Source organism: Callithrix jacchus, chromosome 6 (genome assembly GCF_049354715.1).
Source record: "Callithrix jacchus isolate 240 chromosome 6, calJac240_pri, whole genome shotgun sequence".
NCBI classification, from domain to species: Eukaryota; Metazoa; Chordata; class Mammalia; order Primates; family Cebidae; genus Callithrix; species Callithrix jacchus.
In genome coordinates, this window is record NC_133507.1 from 140714142 (window position 1) to 140727682 (window position 13541).

General features: G+C 58.2%; 2 protein-coding genes across 3 annotated transcripts; both read right to left on the bottom strand.

Moving 5' to 3' along the window:
• Nucleotides 1-378: 378 nt before the first annotated feature.
• Nucleotides 379-4414, bottom strand: FEV (FEV transcription factor, ETS family member). The gene is made up of 3 exons (XM_035305754.3): nt 4246-4414; nt 3441-3515; nt 379-1529 (listed from the first exon to the last, which is right to left on the bottom strand). Exons 1-3 carry the CDS (start codon nt 4295-4297, stop codon nt 943-945), a joined length of 714 nt encoding a protein of 237 aa, XP_035161645.3. The 5' UTR covers nt 4298-4414; the 3' UTR covers nt 379-942.
• A 5221-nt stretch (nt 4415-9635) lies between these two features.
• On the bottom strand, nt 9636-13164 carry CRYBA2 (crystallin beta A2). Of its 2 annotated transcripts, none has more exons than XM_035305755.2 (5): nt 13117-13164; nt 12772-12936; nt 11553-11694; nt 10303-10445; nt 9636-9829 (listed from the first exon to the last, which is right to left on the bottom strand). In XM_035305755.2, exons 2-5 carry the CDS (start codon nt 12930-12932, stop codon nt 9670-9672), a joined length of 606 nt encoding a protein of 201 aa, XP_035161646.1. In that variant the 5' UTR covers nt 12933-12936; nt 13117-13164; the 3' UTR covers nt 9636-9669. The 2 variants fall into 2 exon arrangements, with proteins under 2 accessions (XP_035161646.1, XP_035161647.1); XM_035305756.2 differs by having other exon boundaries at nt 9636-9845.
• Nucleotides 13165-13541: the final 377 nt, after the last annotated feature.

Here is a 13541-nt window from a genome sequence, read left to right on the forward strand (position 1 = left end):
ATGGGGAGGGTGGGAGGGGTTGGGGTGGGGTGACTGTTGGGATGGGGTGGGGTGAGGGGAAGATGGAAGGGTGAGTGAAATGGGGAGGGTGGGGTGCGGTGTCTGCTGGGATGGAAGTAGGGGTAGTGTGGGGTGCCCGCCAATTGAAAGATAGAGTGAGGTGGGCTGGGGCTGCCTGGCAGGGTGGGTGTGAGGCAAGGCGGCTCCCTCAAGCTGAGCCCACCCTCCAGGCCCCTCATTCCCTGTAGGCAGCGGCCAAGCCTGAGCTTCTCGGGATCTCTTTCTTGGCAGGTCTCTGCTCTGGCCCCAGATGAGCCTCTCCCTGCTTTTCCCTAACCCCGTGTTCGTGCAGCAAAGAACAGAGAGAGGAGGCAGCGGGGAGCTCAGGAGCTTTAATGGGGCTGGAAGGGTCAGAAACACACTGGGCCCTCCTGCGAGAGTGGGGACAGGAGGAAGGGGACCATGTGTCCTGGGGAAGGTGGCTCTCACCAAACCTGCTCAGTCCCAGGAATGAGGACCGTGACAGGCCTCCACGTGCTGGGGTGGAACCAGTTCCGTGGAGGAGAGCAAAAGTGGGGAAATATTTGGCACTGGATAAAAAGAAGTGATATTGAATGGGGCTTCTAGGAGCCAGACGGAAATGCACTGGAGTAGTGGGGAGAACGAACCCGATCTGGGACCTGGAGACCGAAAAGAAAAAAAAAGTCAAACAGGGCGCACATGACCCTCCTCAGGAGATTGAGGGGTGGGACGGGGGCAAATCTAGTGTCAGACGAGGATTGAGTGGGCTCTGTCCTGTCCTCGGTGCTGGGTGCGGCACGTAGAGTAAACTCTGGGTTAGAGAATGTTGGCAGAGGCTCCGGGGCCTCTCCTCGGGATGCGGATGGGATCGGGCGAGACTCTAGGCGTGCGGGCGAAGCCGCAGGCACCGGATAGCCCCGTCTAGTGGTAATGGCCCCCTAAGTGCGAGGTTGCGGCCACGGCCCCGAAGGGCCCAGGCGGGGGCTGCAAGGTGGGACTGGGGTAGAGCGCGGCGGTGGCGGCGGCAGCGGTGGCAGCTGGGCCCGGGCCCGGCCAGTAGGAGAAGCCGGCGGGCGCCACTCCGGCAGAGGCGGCCATGAGGTTGAGTTTGGAGAGGCCGGGGAAGGGCAGCGGGGCGAGGCCGGCGGGCAGCTTGTAGAGTGCCCCGTCCTGGGCGGCGGCGGCGGCGGCGGCTGCAGCGGCGGCGTGGGCGTGCGCGGGCGGCGGCTGGCAGGCCTGCGCCAGGCCCTGGAAGTCGAAGCGGTAGGCGTAGCGCTTGCCGTGCACCTTGCTCATGATGTTCTTGTCGTAGTAGTAGCGCAGGGCGCGGCTCAGCTTGTCGTAGTTCATGTTGGGCTTACTCTTGCGTTCGCCCCACCGCCGCGCCACCTCGTCCGGGTCCGTGAGCTTGAACTCGCCGTGGCCGCCCTCCCATGCGATGCAGCCGGCGTTCGCGCGGTCAGCCAGCAGCTCCAGCAGAAACTGCCACAGCTGGATCTGTCCGCTGCCTGTGGGGAGCGGGGCGGTCAGCCAGTGGCCGGGGCGGGGAGGCGGAAACTGGGGGAGAGTGCAGGCGGGAAACCGACCCACCCCGGGAGGAACTGGCCCTGGGGAAGAAAAGGGCATGTCCAGCTGTCAGCTGCGGAGTAGCCGGCCCGGGAGGGGCTGATCCACAGAGTGGTCTTTAGCTTTTAACGCGCTTTTGCACAACGGAAATGCGGCTTCCACCGAAGAGCACTTAGCTTTCCGGATGCAAGGTTTTGTGGAACTTCGGGGGAGAAGGGGAAACATTCCCTCCCCCACGTGGACGCAGCCGGGGCACCAAGGCACTCGGCTTTCCAAAGCGAGCAAGGTCAGACGACCGCCGCCACTCAACGTCTCAGCCGGACGCCCTTATTCACGGAAAAGCCCGCACAACTGTACAGGGCGACCTTGGGCAGGTGGTTGTACTGCCACATCCCAGCTGGACCACCTCCAGAGATGGAAGGGACAGGCGTGCAGCGGGACGACCCCAAACACTGCTGGACAAGGTCCAGCCAGTCCCTGGTCCCCAAAGACAAGAGTTGGACAGGCTACTCCCGAGGTGGAGTGGTGGCTGGCTTCCTTGCGACACCGCATCGGACAGGAGTAGGAATAGTGGCCCCCTATACGTGACAGGAGGGACAAGCTCTCAGAGGCTCCCTGCCCTAGCCACCCTCGGGTGCGCAGCCTCTGCTCTGGTCCTGAGAGTTTGGCCTCTTTTTTCGGAACAGGCGGGATTCCCTGCCCAGTAAGATGCCATAGTTCTTGGGAGCCTGATGAATAGCTCTGGAGAGAGGAACCGGACCGAGCAGCTGTTCTGTTGGGCTACCGACCCCATCCTGTCTTTGTGTGATCTCCCTCCTTGCTGCAAGGAGGTTTTTCCAGGATATGCGAGTGGTGAGAGAGTGAGGTCCCAGAATTCCTGCTCCTCTGTCTTGGAGCCTCAAGTAGACAGGCAGAGAAAAATCCTGATGCAATTACCCCCACTCCCTTTAGAATAAAACAGATTTTCCTCGAAGTGGTCTGTTTACTGCCTCAAATAGAGTCTAGTGAACCCCTCTTCCTTTTTCAGCCACTGGTTTAGAAACCAGACGCTGCCCTCCCCCATAATTTCAATCCCAATCCTTTCAAGCCAGCCCAGCAAAGAGCCTACTAGCTCCTGGAACCCAACGTTAAGTTTTAAGGTCAGAAGCAAGGGAAGGTTTGGGTACAAAGGTACACCTGGCACCAACAGCGGAGCGACCTCAGCTGCTTGGATGCGTGTTCCTGTTGGGCATCATTTCCTTCTGGATAAAACAGTTGCCAACCTCGTTTGTGGTTCCTGTCTCTTGGTGAGATCTAGGGTAACGACTGGGATGGGGACTGGGGGAGACATTGCCGTCAAAAGGGTAATTTAGCGACTACCAGTGGAGCGTTGGTGGTGAACCTGGAAATCAATTGCTATCTTCTGGCAGACTTGGCCGACAGAGATCAGCCAGCGTGGGTCAGCGCCGGAGGGTGAGACAGGTGGCAGTGGCCAGCGTCTAGTGATTGGGAAGCCCGCCGTGTTTGGGAGTAATTCCCCCGTTTCATTGCCGGCTGGTGCTGTGGCCTTGAACTCCTACTACCAGCAGGGAAAAAACGCTAAGTGTCCCAGCCCCAGCCCCAGCCCCAGCCCCAAAGCCTGGAAAATCGTACACAGCAGCAAAAGGGCCTAGACTGGGATCCTCTCCATGTGCCTAGCCCTTCAAGTGTTTTCCTGGTGCTCAGAAGATGCAGGAGCCAAAAACCAAGTGAATGTCTTCCCAAGGCCTCCCCACAACCAGGCCAGGACTCCGGGCTTCCCAGAACACTGGGTGCACACTACTCCCACCTTCTGTCCGCCTGTGCCCTGACCCCAATTTCCCCAGCCAGCTCACCTTTCTGAACCGCGGGACTCAGTGGCCCCCAGCTCGGGTTCTTCCCTTCCTTGAAGAGACCGTCTCCGACGGCATCTGCAGCATCAGAATAAAAGAATCAGGCGAATCCCGGGCGGAAGTTGTGGGCTTGACCAAAGGGCGAGGGGCCAAGGCTCAAAGGGGGTGCCGTGGTCCCCAGGCGCGAGGCTGGGGGCCCGGGCCACCCGGCTCCTCCTCTTGGAGCCTGGTCCAGGCGCGCCGCGCGGAGCCCCTCCGTAGAGCCCAAGTCAGGAAACGCGTCCAGGAAAAAGGAAATCCGCTTTCCGAAGGGGCCGGCTGCAGCCTTATAAAGCCGAGCGGGGAACTGCTCCAGCCGAGCCGGAGCGCGGGGAGTCCATCCGAGAGAAGAGGAGGGCACCTGGAGGGCCGGGCCCGAACGCTCGTAGCAGGAAGGTGAGGAGCCGTGAGGGCGCAGGGGCGTCGCCCGCGGGCCACAGCCACCCTGTACGGCTCGGCCACAGAGTCCTCCACCACGCCAGAGACCCCTACTTCCCCTCTTAGGCTCTTTCAGGTCCCTGAGTCCCGGCTGTCGGCCCCCAGGCTCCCATTCTGCTAATTTCGACTCCTCTAGACCCTGCACTGAAACCCCAGAGCTCCACTTGCCTTTAGGTCCCCCCAGTGCCCTAAATTACAATCGGCCCTCCCTGCAACCCGAATCTCCGGACACCTCCCCTTCTCCTGGACCCCAGCATTCTCTTTCCGAGCCTGAGCCTAGACTTCCCGCCCCAGGTTCCGGTGCCACCAGCCCCCGGCTGCTCCCTGGTACCTGGCAGGTACATGTTGATCAGCAGGGGCTGGGAGGCGCCGCTCTGTCTCATCGCCGCTGGGGACTGGGCGGTGGGAGATGGGGGGGACGGGGAAGGGGGGCGAAGCAGGCTTTGCGCTCCGGGGCACCGATCCCCGCCCGAAGCGACCGCGGGTGACAAGGAGAAGACGGCGCCGGGTCCGGCAGGGCCTGGCGGGAGGGGGCAGCCCGGGCGTGGCGGGGGTGGGCAACGGGGGGGGGACAACGGGAGGGTCCTGGAGCTACGCTCCCAGTTACGGGGCCGCTTGGAACCCTCCGGCCCCCGCGCGGCCAGGGGCCGCAATTTCCGTTTTAATTAAAGCGCGGCCGCCTCGGCCCCCAGGACCCCGCCCCCGCCCCTCTTATCGTCCCATCGCAATAAAGTCTCCAACGCGCCGCGCCACAGCCAAGCGCACCCGGCAGCCCCCCCGCGCCCCGCAGCTGGGGAGACGCGCGGGGGATGGGCCCGGGCCAAGCGCTCTGATGGGGGCCGGGAGCGCTTGTCTTTCCGCCTCCCTGACTCCCTGCAAACAGTGATGGGGTGGTGTACCCGGCCACACCTCGGACCCTAGCGGCCATAGCCCCCTCCCCAGTGCCCTTCTTCCAGTCGACTCCCGCTCCCCTCGCCGCTCACTCTCCTCCCCCTACTTCTATCCCCACCCGGGTTCCCGTCTCCAGGCTGCGTTATCTGCATCTTCACTTTTAAATTTCCGCTTCCCTCCCTCTCGCCTGTCGCTGAGCTCCCGGCCCTGCAGCCGTTGCTCCCTTTATCTCTGCCCCCACCCCCGCTCCCTCCTCCTCTTCTCCCACTCTCTGCTCTTCCCTAGAGACCCGAACCCCTTCCCTGTCTCCCTCTTACTTTGGCCCGTTTCCTGCCTTTCTGGGGCCCCCAAGCTTCAGGCCTGGTGCTGGACCATCTCTCCTGGCACCTTATGGTGGGCAGCCCCCTTCTCGGTCCTCCCCGCCCCCTTTCCAGGTCTCTCTTTCCCATCTATTCTAGGCTGCTTTTCTCTCCCACTCCCATCTCCCCTCCAGCCTTCTCTCCCTCTCATCCCTCTCCCTCCCTTCCTTTTCTCATTCATTCAGTCCCCACAAATTAGTAGTGGCCTGGACTGCTGAAGGCCTCTATAGATGTTGAGAGTCTGTCTTGGCTTCTCCTGATGAGTTCCTGAGCCCACTGCTACTTCCCTGTACAACAATTTCTCTCCCATCCTTCCCCATCCCCTGTCCTCCCAGTCAGCCACCCACCCTCACCACAACTCCCATTCTGGTCACCCTGGAACCAGGCTGGAGAGGTGGAGGGACAAAGGCAGGGCTGTGCATTGCACAAGGCTGAAATCCACTCCAAGAAAGGGATTCCTATTTCTAACTCATTCGAAGATGTTGATGTGGCTCCCATGTGGCCTAGAGTCTCTCTGGGTACCTATGGGTCTTCCTGGCTCTGGAGAGGCAGGCTAAGTAGGGATGCTGGCTGAAGATGAGGCTCCAGCCCAGAAGCCCACCTTCTGAGCCTTGCAATATGGAATGGCTACTGCCAAAACTGGGATTCTCAAAGTCCTTCTCTCTCACTGCTTGAGCCCAGGGGTGGAGGAGGCCTGGGAATGGCCAGGTTTCCAACTAAGTGCCTGATTGAGGATGGATGGAAAGGCCTATGCCTGGGGTTCTGCAGGCTCCTGTCCACTCTCATTTGCTGTAACTAGAGTGTTCATCTCTGCTGGTGGAGGGTGCAAAGGAGCCAGGGAGAAGTGTGGGAGGCAGTGTGGAGGGAAAATGAGGAATTCCAGGACCTCAGAGGATCCTAGCGGGACAGGGATAAAGCCTTCAGGACGTGGACCTGGAATCTGGTAGGCGCAAAGACTAGAAGTTAGAATGTTCCCTGTGGTCCAAACTCAGGGCTCCACAGAAAGGGAGGGCCTTGAAGGTGGGGTCAAGATCCCAATCCTTCTCCTTCTCCTTCCTCTTACTGCTTCCCCCACCCACTGTGGACAGAAAACAAGGAGCAGGAGGTAAGAACAGAAAATAGCAGGGGGCAGGAAGTAAGAGCTGGGAGAGCTGGGAGGCATCAAAATTCACCCACTTAATGCTCTCAATGGGAGTCTGAGGTGTAAGGAAGAGGCTCCTAGAGAGGAGGTCTGCCCGAATATGCCAGCTCTGAGCTAGGCAAGGATCAACAGCACAGGCTTTATGCCCCAGCCTTACCAAGAAGCCAGTTGCTGAAGGGGTGGGGCACCAGGAAAAGTGAGCATGGGGAGGGCAGTCCTCTCTACCCCCCTGGTACCCATCTTGATCTCCACCCCCTCCTGCTGCAAGTACGGCCAGGAAGGCCAACGGCAGAGTGCTGGGCAGTTTCCCCTTCATCCCCTTTCTACCCTGTTGGGTGCTGGTCCCAAGTGGACTGGAAGGTGAAAGCATTCAAGTTTAGACTGTCCTCTGTGACCCCCACTCCTTAGCTGTAGACTGATATAGGGAGCAGAACATGACCCCCCGGTCCAGAAAAACCTAGAAGGTCCAGAGTGGCAAAAGCTGCAGCAAATATTAGCTCCCCTGACTTCTGCACTGCACAGATGGGGAAACAGAGACCCAGAGACCTGTGCTGGGTTCAGAGTCACCCTTCTCATACCTGAAGCCATCTTGCTGATTCTTCCCAGCAATCACAGGTCCCCCATAAGGAGGGCAGCTCAGTCAAGGGCAGATTCCAGATCTCCCTTTGCTCATTTCCTGCTCCCCAAAGCAAGCGGTGGAGAAATGGGCTGCTGGGCTCTGGAGCCAGTTTGCTTGGTTCTAGGTTCAACTCCTGACTCCCCCATTTCCTGGTTATGTGCCTTTGGGGGAAGTAACATAACCTCTGTACTATGCTTGGGTCTCCTCATTTGTAAAATGGGTGTGGACTGGGCACGGTGGCTCACGCCTATATTCTCAGCACTTTGGGAGGCCGAGGTGGGCAGATCAAGAACACCTGAGGTCAGCAATTTAAGACCAGCCTGGCCAACATGGTGAAACCCCGTTTGTACAAAAATACAAAAATTAGCCAGGCATGATGTTGGGTGCCTATAATCCCAGCTACTCGGGAGGCTGAAGCAGGAGAATTGCTTGAACCCAGGAGGCAGAGGTTGCAAAGAGCCAATATCGTGACATTGCGCTCCAGCCTGGGAAGCAGAGTGAGACTCCATCTCAAAATAAAAATAAAATAAATAAAAATAAAATGGGTATGATAGTACCTGCCATGCAGAATGATGAGGTTTATATGAGATAATGCATGTGAAGTGCTTAGAACAGATTCTGTACATGTAGCTATTGTAAATATAGCCATTCCGCAAGGTGATGGGGAGGTGCCCATGACCAGCCAGGAACCCCAGATTCTTCTGGGGCCCACAGAACTTTGGGTCTCTGCTGGGGCCTGAGGCTTTTGGCCACAGCTCAATTCAGCCTCCACCTAACAGCCTGGATTTCGGACCAGGAGCCCTGTGTTAAGATCCTGGCTTTGTCACCAATTAATTGGGTAATATCATCAAAACTACTCCTTGGACCCCCAGTTTGGTAAAAATAGATGAAATTGGAGAGTATTAGGAGGATTGAATGCAACAAGGACCATGAACTCTAGGGCCCATTCAAGTGTAAAGCAAAATTTATAGCTCACCCACAGCTCTCTCCCTTGGTCCTCCGACCCAACCCTAGGATCCATGGGTGGAGGAGGTAGGGGAAGGAGGCCCCTGCATTGGCTACCTCAATGCTTTTCCATAACACCATAAGCATTTGCAGGAGTTTCTCATGGAATCCTCCTAACAGCCCCTGGAGACAGGCAGGACAGGGGTCAATAGCTTACAAGGTGAGGGAATTGGGTCCCAAGAGTTCTGACTTACGGTGCACAGCTCTTCCCAAAGGAGCAGCCTGACTTTGCACAGCTGAACCTCTGGGGACTTCAGGCCCAAGTCTGACTGCCCCCTGGCATTGCCCTGCCCTGCCTGGCCTGGGGCAATAATCAGAGCCACCCTTCCCCACTGATAGGTCTGCTGGGGACTTGAAAACACAAGAATCTGGCGGGGCCTGGTGGTTCACACCTGTAATCCCAGCACTTTAGGAGGCCAAGGCTGGGGGATCACGAGGTCAGGAGTTCGAGACCAGCCTGGCCAACATGGTGAAATCCCGTCTTTACTAAAAACACAAAAAAATTACCCAGGTGTGGTGGCGTGTGCCTGTAATCCCAGCTACTTGGGAGGATGAGGCAAGAGAATCACTTGAACCTGGGAAGCAGAGGCTACAATGAGCTGAGATCATGCCATTGCACTCCAGCCTGGGCAGCAGTGCAAGACTTGTTGAAAGAAAGAAAGAAAGAAGGAAGGAAGGAAGGAAGGAAGGAAGGAAGAGGGAGGAAGGGAGAGAGGGAGGAAGGAAGGAAGGAGAAAACACAAGAATCCGCACAGGAAACGATGAGAGGAGTCCCAAGAATCTTGAGGGGTTCTGCCTGTGTGGGGGTTGGGGAAGGGGCATCACTAACTGTACCAAAGAGGGAACTGGTAAAAAACTCACACTAGTGCCAGGGGCTCTAATGGCTGTGGCCATACTCAGCTCTGCCATGCCTGTGGGTGCCTGCCACTTGCCCCCAACCCAGGCTTACTGTGTCAGTCACTGAGGGGTGGCTTCTACAGCTCAGCAGTCCTCTGAAGGGTAGGGAGGAAAAGGAAGACTGAAGAGGGGGTGGTATGAAGTGCTGAGAGGGGGGATGTGAAGATGCTTTGTAAATGCTGGAGTTCAACACCACTGCAAGGGATCGTCCTTGTTCAAAGGGTCTGGGGGCTGGTCTCAGAAGTCTCCCCTTTGAAGGCCCTGGGAGGCAGTGGGATTTCCCACTACTGCCCCTCCTACCGATGGAGGAAAGGGGACAAATGCAGGAGGCTCAGGCTTCCCTGGCTGGGCAGTGAGCCAGGCGAAGGTAAAGGCTGAAAATGCTCTGGGGTTACAGAGGAAGCCCAGACCTTCGTCATATGGTAAGGAAGTTCTGCCCTGCATCACGGTGCCTGGGCCGGGGATGTGTAGAAGCTGCAATCCAGCTATGAGCCCTGATATGGGGGTGTGCCCACCCTACCTGCAGGATGGCAAAGGTGCCATCTGAGCTAGCAGAACCCCTGGCTCATACATAGTAGTGGACCTTACACAGGAGAGGGTTGGGACTGGTGGCATTTAACAGAATTGCTAAGATTCTTACCAGCCTTCTGCTGTCAGTCCCACCAGAGCCTACCCACACACAACCTCAGCGAGCTGACACTCAGTAGCCAAGGTCCTGGAGTCTGTAGGGGGAGGTCAACTTGGCAGGGAGGGACCCTCGGAAAGTTGAGGATGCAGATCACAAAGCAAGACACCAAGGAGGCCAGAGGGGCAGGAAGATTGAGGAACCTTTATTGAGGGTCCTCAGGGAAGGTGTCTGGGGCCGAGGAGCCTAGTGCTGGACTCTCCGGATGGACTGCAGCTGCCCGGTGTGGGCCTGTGTGCCGAACTCACTGTAGGTACGGAACTCGCCGCTGTGCTGGTCCCGCTCCAACACATACTGGTAGCCTCGGTAACCTGGGTACTGATAGGCCACCCACCTAGGCCAGTGAGGGCACAGGGGTGGGGAGTAAGCTCTGCCCCCCCACCCCAACCCCACCCTGTATTCTCCACTAGCAGTCCGTCTTTTGCAGCTCCCAACCCCCAGCTCGAAAACCACTGCTTCAACTTTCCCCACATGGCTCTCCCTCCCCCACCCACTGCTCCCAGTCTTCCTATCACCTTTCTCATCCTGTTTCCCAAACCCACCCTCCATTGCTTCCATCCCTTCATGTTCTCCATACCTTCCTCTGTCCCCATATTGTCCTCTGCCCCCATTCCCCTAGGACCTCCTCCTTTCCTCCCTCCCAGTCAGACTTCATCATCTCACTTCCCCACGCCTCCAAATCCCCAATATCTCTCTTAATGCCCTCCCCACACCACTTTCCTCCACCCTCTCCCTGGGTCCCCATTGCTGCCCTGCTCTTCCATCTCCCCAGTTCTAGTTCTAGGACTCACGCTCCAGAGCTGACTTTGAGGGAACCCACATCCTTGCTAGCCCAGCCCATGGAGGGCAAGGATGGGTAGTCATCGCTGAGGTCGAACTTGCAGCCCTGGAAGTTGTCCCCCTCAAACAGTGTCACACGGCTGTCACTGTGGTTCTGAGGCCCAGGAAGGTTGGGACAGAAAGGTCAGGCTTCTAAAGGGTGGTCAATGGATACATCCTCAGCCTCGCTTCCCCCCCTCACTGCCCCCACGAAAGCTGTGCAGCTGTCTAGGACCTACAGGCACTCCCAGACTCACCTCATCAGCTCCCTGGCAGTCTGGGAAACAGATCACTCAGAGGCTCCCTCGAACCTGGCCCCTCCCATGGCTTTGGGCTAAGGAGGTGATTGGGGGAATGGGGCTCCAGAGACCCTTTCAGGTGGGAACTAGTGAGCATCTTGTGACATGGACCTGTTTTGCAGGAGCAAAATCAGAGGTCCTTAGACAAATCTAGCCCATTCACCAAGATAGTTCCTTGAGGGACTCACTGATTGACTACCCAATCCCCTGCCCGGCCCCTCAGCACAGCCTCTCACAGATTAGCACCCAGCTAAGGGGTACTGGATAGCAGAATTAGAATAGACATGTCAGGGCATCAATACCAATTGCATCTTGGCCCCAGGGCCTTCCCACTGCAGGGTTCTTCAGCCTCTTGCAACAGAGGAGCTGCGCTGCCCTGGGCTGGGTCCTCTGCTCTCCACCCCTCATTCCTACCAGTCCCCAGATCAGCATAAATGGAAAGTGAGGTCCTCTCTTCCGGTGTAGTTGATTCATTACTGACATCCTCACACACACAATAACACACACAAACACACTGAGACTGACTCTTTTCAGTGACCATGGGCAAGCCACTTTGTCCCTTTGAGCCCCATTTCCACAATTGTGTATGGGGCTAATATCAGCCATCCTGACCTCACAGGGCTGTGTGATGACAGAGTCGCTCCCTCACATGTGTGGTCGATTGGATGTGAGGGAGCCCTGGGCACTCAGGACTGGGATGGCCTTGGCGCTGTCCGTGGTGATGATTTCTGGACTCCTGGCCTATGTCCACAATCCCAACTTTCTTGGAGACACCCTTCTGATTCTGAGAAATAATGCTATTACCACCCACCTTGAAGTTTGCTTACACACCCCCATGCAGGGCTTGGATGGCCTTTCCGGGCCCCATGGTGAGGCCAGGACCTAGAGCTAGGAGGCAGAGAAGGAGAGGTGGCTGTGCTCACCGCGCAGAGCACTGGCCGGAAGGACAGCAGCTGGTTGCTGTTGTGGCTGCTGCTGCCACTCCAGGCGCTCCAGCGAGGATAGTCTCCTTTCTCTAGAATGAACTGCTGTCCCTGGAAGTCAGGGTACTCAAAGGCCACCCAACTGGAAAAGAAGAGCTGGGAGGTATCTGCCCCAGGTGCACCCCCTCTCCCTCCCCCTTGCTTGCCATGATTCAAAAGACTGAGAGGCACAGTATTTTTCTCCAGTCCCAGTCCCTTCCCCTGACATGCCCATCGCATGGCAGTCCAGCCCCTCTCGGGGCTAAACACCTCAAACCTGCTGCTATCGGGGGTTTGAGGAGCCCAGGCTTCATGCTTAAGGACCCCAGGTTGGGAAGGAATTTTTCTGGTTGTGAGGATAACCCCACAACCAAGTGCTTCTACCTCACGTGTTTAGGCCTTTGCATAGGGAAGCATTGGAGGACCCTCCCGAGTATTAAAGCAGGAACTGGGAGATGGGGGATGGAGAGTGAGGGATGGGGGGTGGGGGTGGGTGGTAGAAGACGGAGGGTGGGAAAAACCGGGCTCTTGGAGACCAGGGTGGGGCCAGGGAAAGGGACTGGGTTTCTTTTGTTAAGCCAAGGGCAGAGCCTTCTAATTTTGCACAGAGAAAAACTTTGGGACGGGTGTAGGTACACTAGGAACCCCTTCACTGTGGGGCCCCATGGGGACCCTTAAAGGGTCGCTTCTCGCTTGCCTCTCTTTTTTTTTTTTTTGAGACTGTCTCCTTCTGCCGTCCAGGCTGGAGTGCAGTGGCACTATTATTTGGGCTCACTGTTTCCTCCACCTCCCGGGTTCAAGCGATTCTGCTGCCTCAGCCTCCTGAGTAGCTGGGATTACAGGCCTGCACCACCATGCCCAACTAATTTTGGTATTTTTAGTAGAGGTAGGGTTTCACCATTTGGTCAGGCTGGATCCACCCGCCTTGGCCTACCAAAGTGCTGAGATTACAGGCGTGAGCCACCGCTCCCGGCCTCGCCCGTCTCTTTAACTCGCACAAAAATATAAGCTTTCCCATGATTTGTCTTGAGATGGGTGGGGAGTTTGGGGAGGCTATGGGGTTTCCGGTGTTGGCAGGTCTTTCCAGGGCTCACAGGACAGGGGGCTGAGGCTCTGAGCCTGGGCCGGTGAAGCCCAGCGCCCCTCAACCGAGCCCAGCCGCGGCCAGGTAATCACTCACACGCCGTTTTCCACCTTGACCGAGCGCACCCGGCGCAGGCCTCCGCGTTCACAGATGTTCGCACAGTCGCTCAGCAGCCGAAAGCGACGGCCCTGGAAGTCCTCCTCGTCCCAGAGTGTGAGGCTGGCGGGCGCCGAGCCCGGCGCGGGGGTGCTGCTCATGCCGCTGAGGACAGGAAGAGTGGAACCAGGCGCTCAGCGTCTCAAGAGCCCCATTCCGAAACACAGCCTGTCCAACCTGGGTTGGACTGGGGGCAGGACCCAGCCTGGCTCTGGACCCGGCTGCCAGGACCTCGCCCTCTTCCCGCGCTCCCAGCCCTTCCCCGCCCCAGTAGCGGGAATTCACCGGGTGGGTGAGCTCTGCACAGGAGGGAAATGGACAGGCTAGGAGGCTGCGCGCGGCCGGGCGGGCCGGGCTTTATACCCTGGCCTTGTCCCCTGCCCGCACCCTTCCCTCCGGGGTGGGGGGCGCTGAGTCAGCAGGCGGGCTGCGGTCGGCTCTGGTCTCCGCTGGGGAGCCGAGGCCTCTCCTGCAGCCACTGCTGTGGCCCCAGCCCACAGGGAGGACAATAGAAAGTGCTGAGGCGCGCACCCCGCGCCCGCCGCAGCCCAGGCTGACTCCGCGCTTTCTTTCTTTCTAGCCTGAGCCAGGCAGGGCGCGCCAGGCCTCGGGACAGGACGCGCCGTCCCTGGCCCGGCCCTCGGGGACGAAGTCATCTGGCCTCCGGGGGCCTCGGGCTAAGACCGCGCTGCTGACTCTCAGAGGGGAAG